Source organism: Schistocerca gregaria, chromosome 8 (genome assembly GCF_023897955.1).
Source record: "Schistocerca gregaria isolate iqSchGreg1 chromosome 8, iqSchGreg1.2, whole genome shotgun sequence".
NCBI classification, from domain to species: domain Eukaryota; kingdom Metazoa; phylum Arthropoda; class Insecta; order Orthoptera; family Acrididae; genus Schistocerca; species Schistocerca gregaria.
The window spans coordinates 326116996-326136175 of NC_064927.1; the positions used below are offsets into that span (position 1 = coordinate 326116996).

At 41.2% G+C, this 19180-nt stretch overlaps 1 protein-coding gene across 1 annotated transcript in view; it reads right to left on the reverse strand.

Moving 5' to 3' along the window:
- LOC126284659 (odorant receptor 43a-like) overlaps window positions 1-16294 on the reverse strand; it is a 49282-nt gene extending 32988 nt beyond the window's left edge. Inside the window, exon 1 of the mRNA XM_049983763.1 lies at window positions 15504-16294. Within this exon, the coding sequence (XP_049839720.1) occupies window positions 15504-16294 (791 nt within the window). The remainder of the gene's footprint in view (window positions 1-15503) is intronic.
- Window positions 16295-19180: the final 2886 nt, after the last annotated feature.

Sequence of the window (19180 nt, forward strand, 5' to 3'; positions counted from 1 at the left end):
GTTCACTGCAGTTAGTTTCGGACAGGCACGAAAATGTAAACGCAAAGCGAAGAGTGTTGGAAGAAGAAGTAGTAGGATCCGTTAATGTGTCGGAAATTCTTTAGCAATTAACGTGCACCATAAAGATACAAAACAGGGAGATGAAACAACAGACGAAACAACTGCAAAACAGATACGTGAGGAGAAATCACAAACAACGAAACAACTTTGTGAGGTCAGACAACAGTTATGTCACATAGAGGAACAGGCAAAAGAATCCAGAAATGTGATCGAAACTTCAATAATATTTCAAACACAATTAAGAACATACATTTACAAGGTCCAAGTGGGCGAGCAAGCATTGCGTGACAACACACAAACTGGAATCAAAACATTGCTTGGTGACAACAAAACATTACCTGATAATAGTCATGGTGAAATTACGAAGATAACCGGAAAGGTTAATGAAATTAGACGTCAAGCAAGAGGCACAGCACGACAAACAGTTGAAGATAGTGTGTTGCAAAAACGCATCACGAAAGCGGTTCTGAAGAGGTACTATACTCACGTCGTGAGAATACAAGCGAAAACGGAGGATCAGTTCGAAAAACTCAGAGAAGCACTGTTGCAAACTATACAAGAGCTAAGTGAACAAGATCATGCAAGGTCTGAATCCGTAACAAATTCTGAGTCAATAACACCACCAGGAGGCAAGAAGTTCAAATGGTTCAAATGGCTCTGAGCACTATGGGACTTAACTTCTGAGCCCATCAGTCCCCTAGAACATAGAACTACTTAAACCTAACTAACCTAAGGACATCACACACATCCGTGCCCGAGGCAGGATTCGAACCTGCGACCGTAGCGGTAGTGCGGTTCCAGACTGTAGCGCCTAGGACCGCTCGGCCACACCGGCCGGCCAGGCAAGAAGTTTCACAAAAAATAAAAAAAGATTTCACGCAAAAACAACTCAGATCACAGATTAAAAAGAAATTACGCGATATCCGACCACCTACGATACCACAGGCACGTTTCAATACTTACGAAGAGCAGACGAACCACAAAGACATTGGGTACCGTATGCATACTTCTCGGAACAATGCGGACCACATGATGCAGCGGCAGGAAGTGCAAGGGAGCGAAGGTTATAACGCAAAGCATACCGACACTCAGGGGATTCGATGAAAGAAAGTCACTGCGTTACATTACAACGACTTCATACAATACTAGGCAAAAGTTACGGTGGACGATATCCAATGGATTTACCACAACGTAAAACACTAACAAGTGAAATGATCGGGAACAGAAATGACGAGGACTCTCGACTTTTGTACGGTGCCATGACGAGGTGCGATAATGGTCATTTCCTCACCGTAAGCAAGTTTCTGCATTTTCGTGAAGGAAACTCACTGCATCCACGAACATTCATTCATCAGTTCAGAGTTACTCTATCGGAACGTTCGACATTAGCACAAAAACTAGACTTCATATGTGCCCATTTGTCTCGAACAGTACCAGAAACGATGCAAATTGTAGCAGCTACATGTCGATCATACGAATATTTCAGAGATTAGTTTCTCTCAAGCTACGGTGAAGTATGAACTACTTCAAAATCCATACTTCGAGAATTCCGGAGAGAAGACCCATGTAATTTTTTGCGAAGCAGTCAGAAAGAAAAACCAATGTTTGGATGTGCCGTACAGCGAGGGAGAATTGATTAAATTGTGTACCATGAAGGTACCACTAAAATAAAAGTTATTCAGTTGTGTTTGACTTCCTAACGGTCCAAACTGCTGAGGTCTTTTTCAACTACAATGGTCATTAGCGCCCAGACTAAGTTAGGAATGCACTGCGAGGCACAAGGTTAAAACAGCAACTAAAAGGGACAACACTATAAAAGACGTATTAACAGCCATAGTGTAAAAAAACAGCATAATCAAATGTCCTGAGACAGATTCGTCAAGTGGGTAAAACGAAGAATCCGAGCGGCTGCTCCTGGGTCATCTGCTAAAATGGCATCCAGAGTACATGGCAGGCCAAGATCAACGCGCAGTGTATTAACATTCGGACAGGACGTTAAAATGTGGCCTACCGTCAGCAATTGCCCACATGGGCAGAACGGCGCCGGCGCAGCCGTCAGCACATGGCGATGGCTGAACCGGCAGTGTCCAATTCGTAACCGGGCCATCGGTCCCTAGACTTACACTCCATTTAAAGTTGCTTAATCTGACTTATGCTACGAACAACACAAATACCCATGCCTGAGGGAGGACTTGAACCTCCGGCGGGAGGGGCCACGCTAAAGTATCAACAGTCACTAGCAGGACGCGGAGGCAACGAAGTGGATGGCTTCAAACGAATATTAAAAGAAGTAGAATTTTTTATTCCCGGAAGATGGGGCAAGAAAAAAGTAAAACCCGAATGAAAACGTGAATGAAAGACAGCGAAATGCGCCAAAGACCGCACGAGGGAATGTCAGGTATTACAAAACAGCATGATAACTTGGGGCACAGAAGTGACAATACATTCAAACAGAGAAACGGGTATGGTACGGAACAAGAAGTGGCAACGGTTATCCACACAGGAATGGCAATAACAATTATAGGGGGAATAACGGTAATTGTAATGGGTATTGGAGGACAAACAGGCTGACAGATTACCAGCAACGAAACCCGTGTCAATAGGTCGAACATAGACGGGAAGGACCAAAAGAAGGAGTGGAGATAAGAGCACCATTCCCCAATAAACCTTCGAATTGAAGAAAGAGCGGCAAAGACAAGGAGTGCAGCGCACCTACTCCTGCAAGCAGCAGCAACGTAATAAGACAAATATGCACCTAACCACGGGAGGTGAACAGAATCGCAGGCGCCAAAAGAAGTCGAGATACCGCAAACAGCAGGTTGGATACGAAGTAGCTGGGAGGATTTAACAAAAACGGGACAACCATAACAAAGCGAAGCAAGCATAACGGAAATCGAGGTAACAGGTAAAGTAATTAGCATCGCAGAGTTATTTAATACTGAAACTGGGGAGAGCCGATTCCAAAAGGACAACGTACCATCGACAGAAATAAACATTTAGTAACAACAGGTAGTAAATGAGGAACTAGAATAGCAAGGATCAAACAAAGGCAGGATAACAATAACATCTTGCTGGGGAGAAATTAATTGGGTGGTTACTGGCAGAGTTATTTGGGGATGAGTCCAGGGAAAACGAACTCAAGGACGATAATCCACAGTCGACAGAAGCTGAAAATAAATATCTGTTGGGCATAGGTTCCAATGTGTACAATGAATGAAAGTTACAGAGATATACCAGGGGCATTCAGATGCGACCATTTGGGAGTTTACTCAAAGAATTAAAAGGCAAATGTAGTGGAAGTGACGTAAGACTAAGTTAAATGTGAAGAAGAACTGGTAGAGGAGAGAGAGATAGTGGTCGAGGCATACCTGACAGGAAGTTCGATATCACAGGTAAAAATTCTAAAACCACTCATATATGATTCATAGAGGATGCTTTACTGCAGGGAGATGAGGAAGAAAAGTGAAAACCGGTCGAGTTTCAACCAGTTGTGAAGGCCCTGGTAGCAAAAATCAAAAATTAAGGTAGTCAACAGGCAGCAGAAGAGAGCTAACCGCGATATCAGAAAATTTATTAAACCAATGCTATGCTAACGAAGAAATACCGAACTTGAAAACGAAGGAGATTAAAGTGAACGGTCTCTACAAACTTCATGCTGCAGGTGTCAATAAACAAACAATGTAATGCTATTCAGCCAAGGTCAAAAGATCGAAGCCAATTTCTTTATCATACGGAAATTAACGGTGGGCATGGTAGTAGGTGCGGATTTTCGAATGAAAGACGAGCTGTGTTAGACATGGGAAAGGGTAGCGTGACATTTGAGAGCATTGCGCTACTCTTTGAGCCATGGCTGAACACTGTCGAACATAGGTGGAAGAGCAAGAGCTTCCAGACCTAAGTAACGATGTTCCACCACTCAAACAAAGTGGTGTAGACAAAACGAACGAAGCACAGAATGAGATAGGTTATGTTCTAGGACTTCATCATGTAAGCCATATTAAAAATTGTGATAAATAATCACTCATAAGCATCAGTAAATAATATCAAAGAAGCCATCAAGTACGTCCAAACAGGACGTGACCAGGAGTATGGATGAAAGAAGAAACAGAGAACTGAGAAGTACCTTAAATTTTCATATGTAGCAACTAACATAATATATAGAGTCTGCAAATGTGATGATCTAATAGCATGACCTACTAACATGCCACACCACGACAACACAAATATCGAACATAATGAGTTTCGTTAGCTTAAGATATCAGAAACAAACTGCAACCTGACAGAGAAACGACGATTGTGACACAAAGGTAGGACGACGGACCATGTAAAGAATTTCTTAAGCGCGTAAATTAGGCATTAGGCATAAGGTAGATTATAAGAAAATATTCTTGTACTCGGCCTCCTGCAAGAAACAATCGTCTACTGCCAATGACGATGCGGCAGACGAGAACTGAAAATGTATATCGAATGTGAATGGAAGAAATAAACTATTTTCTACAATGCAGAGGTGCTGGCAAGGATACGAGGAGGATGGCAATTTGTAATTTAGGCACCCTTGTACCTAACTGCGGTAGCAATCTTGCAGTGGTAAAAAAGTACAAGGAGGATAGCTGAGCACGAGAAGATCGAATTTGGGTCCAGGCCTTGCGAAAATTCACTTTCGGTCGATACTCGATTTTGAAAGACTGCAGGGATTGACGGGCTGAGGCACAATTGGGAAAAAAACATATTACGTGTAGAATCGCACTGTTGTCATTAGACTGCGATGTTATTTTGAACTACAGAGCTGAAATAAAATCAATAAATCAATTCAGAACCACACATCCTAATCAATGACTTAAACACTACTGAACATAAAATTACAAAGCAACTAGTAGTCAATAATTTCCTATATGCTACCCAGAGAAGAGACAAGGTTCAAGTCTGGAGAAAGAAAGATACTTGGAAGAGTAGAAGATGAAGAGCCCCAAGACTGATTTTGAAGAGAGAGGATGGGCGAAAATATTTCAAGATACTCTTTTTCCAAATTCACATCCTACAGTAAACTAGTAGTCTACGAAGTGCTATAAAAACAAACTATCTCCATCAATGTCTTAAGATGAAAAAGTCATGTCTTTAAAGCCAATACTCCATGAACTCAGCACTAAAAGGTCCACATTATTATGAGGGTCACACCAAACTATGGCAACAACCTATTGCAAAATTCGATGAAGAATGTCGCTGCTCTCTCAAAGGTTTGCTGACAAACATCTGGTATTAGTTCTTCAGCTTCGTGCAAAGACAATTATTGCCAAACTCACGCAAGAACATTCGTAGACATCGTGTGAAAATAGTATCGAACTTAGGTAAAGATCAGTGTCAGACAGAGAAAAACCTGGAAAGAGAACAGCAATTAACATAGGACATCGGCGTTTTCTATCGATTTCATACAATTTGCAACTCTCCATACAATATGTGAAAATGTCTGAATGAGAACTGTATCAAAGTATTTTCATAACATCTGTTTCATGAGCAATGCAGGAGAAGCATTTTCGTAAAGAAATGTTTTATTTACTTATAATGTTCATTAGAAGAAAATGTTAAAAAGAAAACCTTTTCATCTATATTGTGTCTTGAAGATAACGTTTTTGTGAAGCTAGTTTACTGCCTATGCGTTTAATATTTTAAAATTTTATTCATGCATAATTATCAATACAACATTTCTTAGAAACCTTGTTGTCTCTTAGACTATTTTTTTTTTTAGAATAATACGTGTGCATGAGCATTGTTTGTGGCTACAATATTTTTGAATTTCCATAAATCAGGAACAGAAACTTAAAATTTTGAAGTGATTTGGATTTGCCAAAGAAATATTTTGATGCTCACATTAGTTGTTTGAATCATAATTTTTGTAAGAGAAACAGCGAATGTAAAGACTGCATTTTTGGATTATGTATAAAGTATCCAATCTTTTAAGCTGATTTAAATAGTAAGTGGTTGACAAAAAAGTATTAAAACATCGATGAGAGAGGCTCCTTGTCTTCAATATAAAATCTGAAATACACGCAACACATTTAAATAAAAAAGAAAAAGAAATTGATGTCAGTATAAAAATTTATAGTCTTCACTTAAAGGAGACAATTAAATGAATAACAAAGTTAACCATATAACAAAGTATACAAACCAATAGCATCATATAGAATAAGGACTAGACCAAGTGGTTGAACAATATTCAATGCTTGAGATAAAGTATAATTTTCGACAGACTTAGACAATGCCTCAACCATTGTCTAACTTCAGTACAAAAGGGTGGTGATATGTTAGGTGTCAACAAATAACGTACCTTACATTGAATTCCTGGAACATTTTCAGTTAACTCAGTACGTCACCCAACATACCCATGTAAAAATACATGCTTTTGATTGATAGACAAAGTGAAGCAAATAAAGAAACCGACATTTCGTGAAGATAAACCACTGACACTCACACTAGTAACTGAACGCAAGTAATTTCCCTGACTTGCGGTACGAGACGCAGTTCTGAGAGAAAGGACAATTTTATGACGGCACGCCTTCTTGTGCAGCTGAAACCCTGATCACGGGATACCCAGTGGATACAGCGAGACGCTGCACCCACTATGTAGGCTGCTTGGAAAAGTAGCCCATCTCCCTGCTTTTAACGACGACCTTCAGAGACCCTTTCTACAGGGTCACCGCCGGAAATCGCAGATAAACGTGCGGGGAATCCAACTCAAAACATTGGTGACTCACTGTAGCCAACTGCTTTAAAACTCGCACTAAAGAAAAAGATGTTTATCTTAGTATTAGGCAGTAGAAGCTAAACTCTGCCCTTCGAAAGAAACAAGCACGTATGCCCTCATTGGCCAGAGAGAAAACATGTGGCCACCAGCTCTGATGTAGGCAAACTTCAGGCAGAGTAATTAGCGTCTTCCCTTGCAGAAAATCGTCAAGGGCTTCAGCAAGGTCACTCGGACTATGCTGGGACGATTGAGAGAGTCATTATGAGAACACTTGTTCACAGACTCCTCTTAAGTCGTAAGGAGTTAAATTACAAAGTCTCCAAGCACAGAGAATCGCACCTAACAATTAATGCTTGTGAGCGAATTTAGGGGCAACAACATACTTTCTTTCCTGTCAAATAGTGTGTACCATACCAGTTTACTTAGCTAGGGGAAAATAGGAGTCTCAGCTTCACCAAAGACGTAGGAAATGTATCAGACTGGTGTTTAATAATCGAGAGAGGTTTAGAATAGGTTCTCAGATTCATTGCTCGCACGAACAGCTGCTACTGCCTCAGCCAATGCAAGGTAATCACAAGTGCTTGTCCCACGATAGCAAGCGATATTCGATGGACACTCGGAACTGCCGTACTCTCCATCCCTCCTAATTTTCGTGCATTCAACCATGACCTGTAGTTAAACATATTTACAACTGACGGGCTTAATTAAAGTTGAAACATGAGATGTCCCATCTAACGAAAGGATTTGATCATTCACTACAGAGTTAAGAATTCTTTTAACTGTGTACTTCTTTTTGATTGCTCTTTACTGATCCCATTTAATTTGGATTATTTTCATTTTGCATTTTAGTGCAATTGATATCTCTCGCCCGAATTGTATTTAATTTGTTTGGATATTTATCAACCCCCAGACAAGGTCATCACCATCCTTCCATTAAAGAACCTTATAAGATCTAGGAATTTCCTTTCGCAGTTGTGAAGATCCAGTAATAATATTTTTCCACCCTGTACATAAATTTTGTGATATTTCTATGTCATGGAGTTATACTTAAAGTTAAAATAAATCTTAAATACGAAAATCTAATATTTCACTTTTGCTAATATATAGTTACATCTCAGCCTGTACATTAATTTTTTTTAGCGGTGATATTTCCTTTGCAGGGAGTGTAGTCGAACCGACATTGAGATAATTGTCTGATTACATCACTGTCGTTACTGCAGCTCTTCTGAACTCTTCATGTGTGAGAGGGCATCATCCTACCTTACAGGCCATAGATTCAAAACCAAATTTTTAAAACACTCACAGAGCATCCTTGGGCAACTATGGTAGGACTATAGATCAGAACCAGTCTCAAACATGTTCGAGTTTATGCAGGCAAAGTCACAGGTAAAAAGCGTAGCGTAGCTACTGTTTCGATTTCGCCCATATTTGGTAAACATTATTTTCTTCTGGAAAGAAATATTGTGGTGGTTAAGGATCTGCAATATACAATAAGGTTGTGAGCAATAATGTGGACACAGAAGGGAGGAGGAAGACAAGGACGTACACAGAGGGGGACGGAGGAGAGAGAGACACATAAGGGAGAGGAACAGACAGAGAGAGAGAGAGAGAGAGAGAGAGAGAGAGAGAGAGAGAGGGAGAGAGAGAGAGGGGGGGGGAGGGGGTAAATGGAATATAGGGAAGTAGAATGAGACACATGAGGTGAGGATGCCAGGTACAGAGCCACAAAATAAGTAACTACTGTCTTTCCCCTAACAAGGGAAAGGCCTCAGACACGGCCAACCGATTCTGCTCTAAATTGGCAGGTAGCTTGTGTACAATGTAAAACCAAAGACACTAAGATACTTTCGGTCAACACCCCCGCAATTTCGAGAAAATCACCCCAAAATGTTATGACGAGCAGTCTACTCAAAATTGGAGGAATCGATAGATAATTGTAAATCATCAGGTCCGCAAACGCAAACTTTTCCAGAAATCGAGTAAAGAAACTTTTACAACTGCCGCTTCTATACCCACATAGGTAACGATTTTCGCCAACACATAGGCCAAGGCAACTATCCCGTGTAACAAAAAAACTGAATGAACGGATTAACGAACAACCTGAACGGGTGTAATGAGACGTCCGCCCCGAACATATAGAACGAACAAAATAGAACAAAATGAGACCAACGAAGAATTTAAAAAAAAAAGGATAAATGGCTGGGAATAGGAGAACCCAGGTCCGAATCTCCAAGAAACCTAGCGGATGTTCTTCTTTTCGTTTGTATATTTCCATATCTCAGTTGTAGGGATAGGAGGGTTAATAAGTTAAGTAAATCAATAAGGAATGATAATAATAAGGTAGGCAAATAAATTTCCCAAACCTCTTGGGATAGTAAACAACTAAAATGTTACTCCAGGTCACTTTACAATTGTTCTTCCAGTCACTACTACATCTCCTCATTTTTCTTCGAACAACTAGATGGATGGTACTTGTCATATAAACATTCGAAGCAAATTTACTCACTGCACCAAGAACATCTAACGAATGCCATCTTTCGACAGCTACACTGTTCCTTCCGAAGAGTCGGTGGAAAACAAACTTGGTTTACACTTAAAAATGTCTTTTTCGGGAATTATTTTTGATGCAACCACGAATACGATATCATTGCCTGAAAAATCGGTGCTGAAAGTTGGCTATGAACTATATCTGGTTATGAAATATATTTCTGGAAAAGTATGCGTTTTCGGACCTGATGATGAATAATGCTCTATTTACAATTATCTTTCGATCCCGCCAATTTTGAGTCGATTGCTTGTCATAACCTTTAGGAGTGATTTTATCAAAGACGCAGGGGTGCTGACCCAAAATATCTTGGAGTCCTTCGTTTTAGGTTGTACACCAACAAACTGCCAAATTGGAGCCGAATCGGTTGGCCGTGTATGAGGCCTTCCCCTTGTAAGAGGGAGTTCTTTGCTTACAACAAATTGAAGTGAGGAGCAAGAAGTGTAATGAAACTGTGAGCTCACATTCTCCTCTAATTCGCACTACATCACACTGCTACATACTTATGTCCACTCATCACAGTTTCCCCCTCCCCTACACACAAAAAAACCCTCCATCGATATTCCATCTCTACTCTTACACAGTACATAAATACACATAAAATGTATAATGTGTGTGAAATCTTATGGGACTTAAGTGCTAAGGACATCAGTCCATAAGATTACACACAACTTAACCTGAATTACCCTAAGGGCAAACACACACACCCATGCCCGAGGGTAGACTCGAACCTCCGCCGGGACCAGCCACACAGTAAATACACAGAAAGATAATTAAATAGAATTACCCACGTACAATAACCCATCTGAAAAGAAACGTTGCAGGTCAAAGACAAATTAGTGGAAAGGTTATGTTGGCAACACTAAACCACAAAGCACAACTCATACGTGAAGTACAAAAACGAAAGTGGTGAGCTTAAAAATGTGTTGTGATGAACATAAGAAAGGCATAGTGTTGCAGAACACATAAAAAATAGACCAAAAATATCAGTGTGTAACGCATAAAAACAACGATGTGCTTGCAGACAGCATTTCCCAATGTAAGCAAGAGGTCAACCGAAAATCACCGTGAGTACAAATCAATTTATCCTTAACGAAGCGTTTATAGATCTAAATGCAAATCAAAATGTGGATAACCAAATTACAGACCATTGTTGATGCTTTACCTCAAGAAAGCGAAACGCGTCTGATTCAAAAATTACGCATTTTTGTAGTTGCTGCGAGCAGTGACCGCGTGGTTTGAGGCGCCAAGTCATAGATTGCGCGGCCCCTCCCACTGGAGGTTCGTGTCCTCCATCGAGCTTGAGTGTGTCTCTTGTTCTTAGCATAAGTTAGTATGAGTTAAATTAAGTAGTGTGTTAGTCTAGGGACCAATGCCTTCCGCAGATTGGTCCCTTAGGATTTCACATACATTTGAACATTTTTGTAATTGCAACGGCACAACAAAAATACCCTCAAGAATGCTTAAACATTGCCTATTATTCCTCTATATCCTTCTTACTGATGGTAAGTGATGCCAATTCACCCTATAAGTAAGACGTTAATAAGTGCTTATCTTCTCCATCTAGCAGAAACTCTCTCCTAGTCTTCTAGACTGTTTTATTAATTCTGGCAATGCTTGTGAATGTGGAAAACGCTTTTTAGATGGTTCGGAGCCTACCTTAAATTGTGGATCGCACAATAGCTGGGTTGGAACCTCATCTCCAGTAGAACTATGCATAGTGGACTTCAAACCTTCTTCATTCCAACTATTGCCTCTACGCTCTGTGTATGTTGGGTAGGTGGTAACGTACGTATCACTCCTAGAGGCGGGTATGGTGAAGGGAAGGCGTCACATAAAAGAGCAATCGAAATGACAGTTCTTGGTTTCGGTGCCACATATACTAGCGTCACTTATAATGGTCCGAATGACATTTAAATCCAGGTGTAGTAGAGATACCGAAGTTTTGAAAAGGTTTAGAACAATAGGGCATGGTTTATCGGAGATTAAAGTTACTAGAAAAAAATTTTCAAGTTCTGTTTTTTTTTGGGGGGGGGGGGGGGGGGGTGGAATTCGAGGTAATTGGGCAACGTCGGTTAATCATCTAATACCTGAAAATAATGGAGGACGTACACTTGGATTGCATACTGAGCCCTGAGAAAAATTTCATTAATCTTAGCTTAGTCAGTATTTCTACATTTTATGCCAAATGGTAATATGCTAATGCATATAAAAGAGAGAAATGGTTTGACTACATCCGATTTACAACTCAGTGGTAGTCATCTGGAGTTGTCGCATGGTTTAAATACTTAGGACCAATGCTATGAAGTTGTTCGAACACGTAGACTTAGTAACAAGGAAAGTCAATGGAAAACTTTTTCGGCCTTACTTAGTGCCCTATCCAGCTGAAGGCACTCATAGAAGATTAGATACTGTAGAGCAACAAAAGTGTGGGTATTTTGACACTGTATTTCACATGCTGATCCAAACAGTCCCAGACATCTTCTATGAGATTAAGAAGTCTTGATTCAGCTAGCCAGTAAAAGTCCAATAGGGTACGTGCTGGATAAGGAATGAATCTAATCTGGATACTCAATGGAGTAGACAATAATTCTGAAATCCTTTCATAGAGAGACGACACATTTGGGAAAACATGAATATACACTCCTGGAAATGGAAAAAAGAACACATTGACACTGGTGTGTCAGACCCGCCATACTTGCTCCGGACACTGCGAGAGGGCTGTACAAGCAATGATCACACTCACGGTACAGCGGACACACCAGGAACCGCGGTGTTGGCCGTCGAATGGCGCTAGCTGCGCAGCATTTGTGCACCGCCGCCGTCAGTGTCAGCCAGTTTGCCGCGGCATACGGTGCTCCATCGCAATCTTTAACACTGGTATCATGCCGCGACAGCGTGGACGTGAACCGTATGTGCAGTTGACGGACTTTGAGCGAGGGCGTATAGTGGGCATGCGGGAGGCCGGGTGGACGTACCGCCAAATTGCTCAACACGTTGGGCGTGAGGTCTCCACAGTACATCGATGTTGTCGGCAGTGGTAGGCGGAACGTGCACGTGCCCGTCGACCTGGGACCGGACCGCAGCGACGCACGGATCCACGCCTAGACCGTAGGATCCTACGCAGTGCCGTAGGGGACCGCACCGCCACTTCCCAGCAAATTAGGGACACTGTTGCTCCTGGGGTATCGGCGAGGACCATTCGCAACCGTCTCCATGAAGCTGGGCTACGGTCCCGCACACCGTTAGGCCGTCTTCCGCTCACACCCCAACATCGTGTAGCCCGCCTCCAGTGGTGTCGCGACAGGCGTGAATGGAGGGAGGAATGGAGACGTGTCGTCTTCAGCGATGAGAGTCGCTTCTGCCTTGGTGCCAATGATGGTCGTATGCGTGTTTGGCGCCGTGCAGGTGAGCGCCACAATCAGGACTGCATACGACCGAGGCACACAGGGCCAACACCCGGCATCATGGTGTGGGGAGCGATCTCCTACACTGGCCTTACACCTCTGGTGATCGTCGAGGGGACACTGAATAGTGCACGGTACATCCAAACCGTCATCGAACCCATCGTTCTACCATTCCTAGACCGGCAAGGGAACTTGCTGTTCCAACAGGACAATGCACGTCTGCATGTATCCCGTGCCACCCAACGTGCTCTAGAAGGTGTAAGTCAACTACCCTGGCCAGCAAGATCTCCGGATCTGTCCCCCATTGAGCATGTTTGGGACTGGATGAAGCGTCGTCTCACGCGGTCTGCAAGTCCAGCACGAACGCTGGTCCAACTGAGGCGCCAGGTGGAAATGGCATGGCAAGCCGTTCCATAGGACTACATCCAGCATCTCTACGATCGTCTCCATGGGAGAATAGCAGCCTGAATTGCTGCGAAAGATGGATATACACTGTACTAGTGCCGACATTGTGCATGATCTGTTGCCTGTGTCTATGTGCCTGTGGTTCTGTCAGTGAGATCATGTGATGTGTCTGACCCCAGGAATGTGTCAATAAAGTTTCCCCTTCCTGGGACAATGAATTCACGGTGTTCTTATTTCAATTTCCAGGAGTGTACTTCTTCTCTGCTGCAAGCACAAGCCGAGTAATTATTGCAGTGTAAAGATTACGCTATGTTCGACAATATCTACGTTTTTGTAGCCAGAACAAATTATCGGTCATGTGTTCAGAATCTTAATGACTATTGAGCCATCCATCACTTTTAGTTCGAAGTGTTTTGTAGAGAGAGTAAAGTGTCAATTTGTAACATAAATAAAGTTTATTCGTATTAGTTTACATTGTATATTACAATGCAAAAGGAATATTATGGTTTCGTGTTAGTGTAACCTCTGACGGCAAATAGTAATATTCACACACGCTCACTCCTTACACAACTGCGTAAACAGTTAGCTGCATTTTTACAAAGTAGCCTAAAGTGAATGATAATGAAGTTAGCTGCTCAATGATTTATTCCATTTCTGCACTCCGTATTGTAACAATGGAACAAGACAATGCAGAGTTGAATGGTCCGTTGCAAGTAAGAAACAACTGGAGGGTTTAAACGAACTTTCTGAGTTGGAATTAGGACCTGTATTCATATTTTCGCATGATTCAGTTGGTGCATTTCTCTAACAAAGCATGGTTTTCAATATGGGACTATTAGCCAGCGTGTTGTGACTGAATGATGATGAAGCCATTCCGGGTGCTATTGACAACCATTCTTTGTATTCAGTTACAAATAGATTCAGTTTAGAGTCATTGGTGCTGTATATAGTGAAAGTAATTTGCATAGCCAATATTCGTGTTCAGAAGTAGGATAGGAAATTGTATTCTAGATCAAAGTACATGGGTGACAATACATTCTAAAAAAGGAACACGTGCTTTCACTTTGTTAGTGGTACTTTGAGACTGAATTATAGTAGAAACAGTAAAAATGCAAATTTATGCTACCGTTAAACTGCAGAAGATATAAAGTAATGGTGCTAAGGAATATTTGTTAGTAACAAGCTTTGTCGCGCGTCGTTATCAAGTTTCAGCACATAATTTTCAAAGCGAAGAGTAAAGAGCTACGCTTGGCACAACAATGAAAAGATGCACTTCTTAAGCCTACAAGTATCTGGTAAAACGACGTTCTGTTGCTAGTTAATATATTTGTGTGAACGTACATAAATTAGCCAGATCATATATCGTGAATCTTGGAAACGTTTCTCGGAAAATAAATGTTCTACATACATGTATAAACTACCTCGTAAATGGGCCAGAAAACGATAGATACGTGAGCTATTTAAACATGAAGCTATGATTCCTTATAACATACTGCACAAAGGGGAAGATATGTGTAATTAAAATCCCCAACATACCATGGTAAGAGATATTTCGATTCACTTGCTCACTAACGTTAATGGTATAGTAAAAGCTTAAATATTTTCGCTTAGCAATTTTTCTTCTGAATCCCGGTCAAGATTTTACGACGTCTACATCACAGTGAAGGGTACTTGGGCAAAACACACATTATCGAACCTTTCTAGAATCGTAAATGAAAATATATTACAGCTTATGTGCAAGTTGTTGGAATACATCACATCTGCAACTTAATAAAATTTTATTATGAAACAGTATCTGTCAATATTTAAGGCTTTGGAACGTGAGATATGTTGTTATGGGAGTATAGTTTGATATAAGCTTTACAACTGAAGATCTGTTACGTACTACAACTGGTCATTAGCCAGTTTCAGTCTGTTTGTTGCATAAATCATAAAACAAACGAATATTTTGTTGAAATTATCTCTGAGATTTATTAGAGTAAAAGCTCTTTGATCGAAGCGTAACGCATATAGTATAGATATCAACAGCTTTTTGTTTAGTTCCACAGACGGACGGCTTATCCAAGAGGATATAAATCGTAATGGTAAGAACAATAATAAAGTAATTAAGGAACTACTGAAAATATGAAAATGACGATAAATCAAAATGTTATTATCAAAGTGCGAAAATAATAAACTGCTGATGAAAGCGCTACATGACATCTAAATCTGGCAAATTATTGCTACAACACTCATTCTTCAAAATAAATAGCGGTTACGGAAATATTTAAGAAATTGTTCTGCAAGGAACAAAGACTGCAATGTATAGAAATGTATTTGCAATCAGATATCGCGCCAAGTAACCTACCTGAGAATTTCTTGGTGAGTTTCAATACAAAGGCACAAATCGTCGTACATGGTTTCACCAGTTTTGCTGTCAAGTTCCTTCTTCTCGGAAACGGATTTATCCTCGCCGACGATGCCCACGTCGTTTTTCAGGTTCACAAGACGCTGTCCGAGGATCTCCAGTTGGGCTGCGACCAAAATCATGACGACCGCGAACAGGCAGTCGACGCCGAAGCTTATCTGGCTCACCCAGATAGCCGACAGGCCCTGAACGGCGTAGGAGAGCTCGTACAGGCTGTTGTTGTTCCATTGGTGCTGAACATAAGGCAGACGCCGCTCCTCTGGGTAGACTAAGAGGGGCACAAAGTTCCACAAGAAGCTCTGCGACAGCATGAAAAGCAGCAGACCCAGCGTGAGGCGGGCAGCTTTCCGACGAGACCATTCAGAAATGGCTGCCAAGTTAGGGTCCTCTGAGCAGGAATCGCTTTGGAGCGACAGTAGCTTGTCGAGCTGATGAGCCAGGGAGTTGTACTGCCGTCTGTCGTACAGAAAGACGGCCATCTTAGCGACGCCGCTGCCGCAGGTGAAGGTGATCAGGAGAACAAGGGTGGTTTGCTCCAGATCTCCCCAGATGCAGTAAACAGCTAGGACACACTCCACGGTGCCCCATAAGCCTAATCCGAATGCGAAGGTAGATTGGAATTTGAGCAGGCGGGATTCACCTAGTTCCCAAACTCCCAACAGCGACAGGTGTCGGATGTTAAGCTTGAGAACGGAGTTGCCACTGGCTGCCCAGGACAAATTATCCTTCATTTTAAGGTGCTTTGTATCTCTTATCCGGCCCGTCTTACAGCGAGTACTTAAGATCTTTTCGACGTAACTACAGTTCCTGTCTGGAAACCGAATGCGAGCAACTTTCTGCCCCTGCCAGGTACGGATCGTGAGATACGGAGACGAAGAAAGTCGACTGAACGCCTCTGCATTCCTCTAATTCTCTTCTGTCACCGAGGGCGAGGCTGTCTCTTATATATGAATACATCTATATGGCTGCAACTATTACAAATTGCAGTGGCGGAAGTAAGTTGTGAATTATCAAGGCAGACTGCAGCATTTTGTGGATGAGTTATTTAGATTCATTTGCAGACAGTGCCGACTGAGTTATATAATAGGAAACAAACGTAATTCGTCGATGGACGTAAATTATGAAAACTTCTCATTCTTCTAAACTCTCAAACAGTTTGGTGGCAGCTTTTAATTTCAAAATTTAAGTTTCACATTTAAAACATTTATATGAAGGTGTGACAACGCGAGACCATTATTAAGCTGAATAAAATATTGACGGCTATATGAAATTAAACACCATGTGTGAATTATTAAAATATTTACGTCACAGAGCCCGCCGTCAAACTACAGGATATGTACCTCATAAAGAAGCGTGATTATACGGGAAAAAGATCGGGGAAAATTTTTGTTTTAAGACTGTGCATGATAATGACTGCACCTTATCTAATATAACATGAAACGTTGTTCAAACTAAACAAATTAGTGATATAGTGTGTGACTGCGTTTCGTTAAGGCTGTATCCAGTACAGGGACATGGTTTCGCATCGTCATATGTGTGGCATCAACTGTGCACATGACCCCTATGTCTGTTGCTTGCCAATGAAATGTGCACCTTTGTGCAATCCAGGTCGACAGATTGTGCATATTACCCAGGGCCGGTTTAAAGCATGAAGCATTACACTCGACCACGTGGGAAGGGCGGGGAAGGGGGGGGGGGGGGGAGGGGCAAGTTCAGAAGAGCGCCAGGATCAGCCATAGTGCGATATTGTCACAAAGGCGTCATCATAAATAATGGCAAAATTAACTCATTCGCACGCTTAACAGATGTAAATTTATCTGTAAATATCTTGCAAAGAACCCAAATAACGGCAACAACTGCATGTGAGACGGACGTAAGGGGATAAAGATGCAAAATCTTATGTTGTATAGAAAAAAAGGGAGGTAATCATATACCGCTTTTGTGGAATAACACCTTCTCGAACCGGCCCTGGAATCAAATTTTCAGCGTTTCGCAGTAGCGGTACAGTATTGCAGCTCCAGTAAACCAGATACGAATGTTAGTTAATCCAGTAGTCAAATGATACGATGCTAGTACCCCTTCGTAAAGAGCACCACTTCTCTTTTCTCTACAGCAATCCTATATTTCTTCGAGATATAACTGCACGTTATTCTCATTTTTACCGTTCAGAATTTCCTCAGTGGTGTCTGCATCATTTAAGAAGAGCCTTAGATTTGTAATTTCGTACGCAAAGTCATAGGAGTGTATCTTTAAAACCAAAGACCCTACTACACTGTCTGGGGCTCACGAGATGCAGTTTCGGTATCTGCAACCTGTCTGTCAGACAATTTTCGGCCTCTTTTAAACCTAGTTTTATATATCCCACGAGGACACATTCAAAATGTCCCGACATATTACGAAATAAAAAATTATCCTCTATCAAAATGTTATCTCTAGCACTGAGGACATCACGTGTTAAAAGTGCGACTTGAGTCTCTTGCGATGAACGTTTTTGTAATGAATGCCTATTTTCATGGAAAAGATTGTTTTGTTCAGGAAGAAGGCAAAGGTTAAAATGTTAGCTAATACCGAATTGAAGGATTAAAAAACGAAGCATGGACAACATGAAATATAAACATCTTTGGTGTAAGTAACATTAAGGCTTACTTCGTTAGCCTGAAGTAAATCTGAATGTAGTACGTTTACACTGTTTGCTTCTTGACGCAGTGAAGCACTAATTTTAAGGCAGATAGAGAATACGCCACGAAACAGTACTGAGCGAGGTACGTGCATTGATCCAGGGTTTAATCCCTCCATTAGCCACTGCGCGTCAGCATAGAAAGAATGGTCAATGGTCAATTGTACCTCGGTATTGGCCGAGAATCTGTAATATGTGAGCACAAGCGAAACTGCGTTCATCGCCACTTTGAACACCACGAAAGTTGCTCAAGTTTTTTTGACGTTATATCGATAACACAGTCATCGGAGAACTAATGGCATCTCTGATCATTCAGAAAACTTCCCAGAATCGCCCATAATTTTCGGAAGCGTCAAAGCTGGATCGATAGTAGCAATGAATTCTAATCTGCACCTCGCAAGAACAGTTTGAGAATTTTTCAGATTTAGATTGGCAACCGTAATTGATAGTATCAAGAAAATCTCTAAAGAGTTGATTACTGATTATATAAGCAATACAGAGAAGAGAAATATCGAAGAAGTGCCTCATTAAGCGCAGCAGAATCAGAATGCAGAAAATTATTGCGGAGTACAAGTTTGTTAAATAAAAGAAGTAGGTCGAAAAGGGTCAGATACGCTGATTAGGGAGTAGTAGGTGTAAAGTAATGTAGAGGGGCATTAATTGGAATGTAGAACATTAGTATCTGAGAATGATAGCAATAAAAATGATTTAGAGATTATCCTTAGATCAGGAACTGCTTTGATGTTATAGACATATGAAAATACTGAAACGAATGTCTGGAAAACTGTATAATTATGTAAAATTGACACAAAAGAAGCTAGAGGACAAATTATGCTGTAATCGAGTAACACAGCTTAAAGGGAATTGAAATAATTTCGAAAAGGAACAAATTCCAAGCTTACTACAACGAATCAATAACTTTCATAATTATTATTTGAAC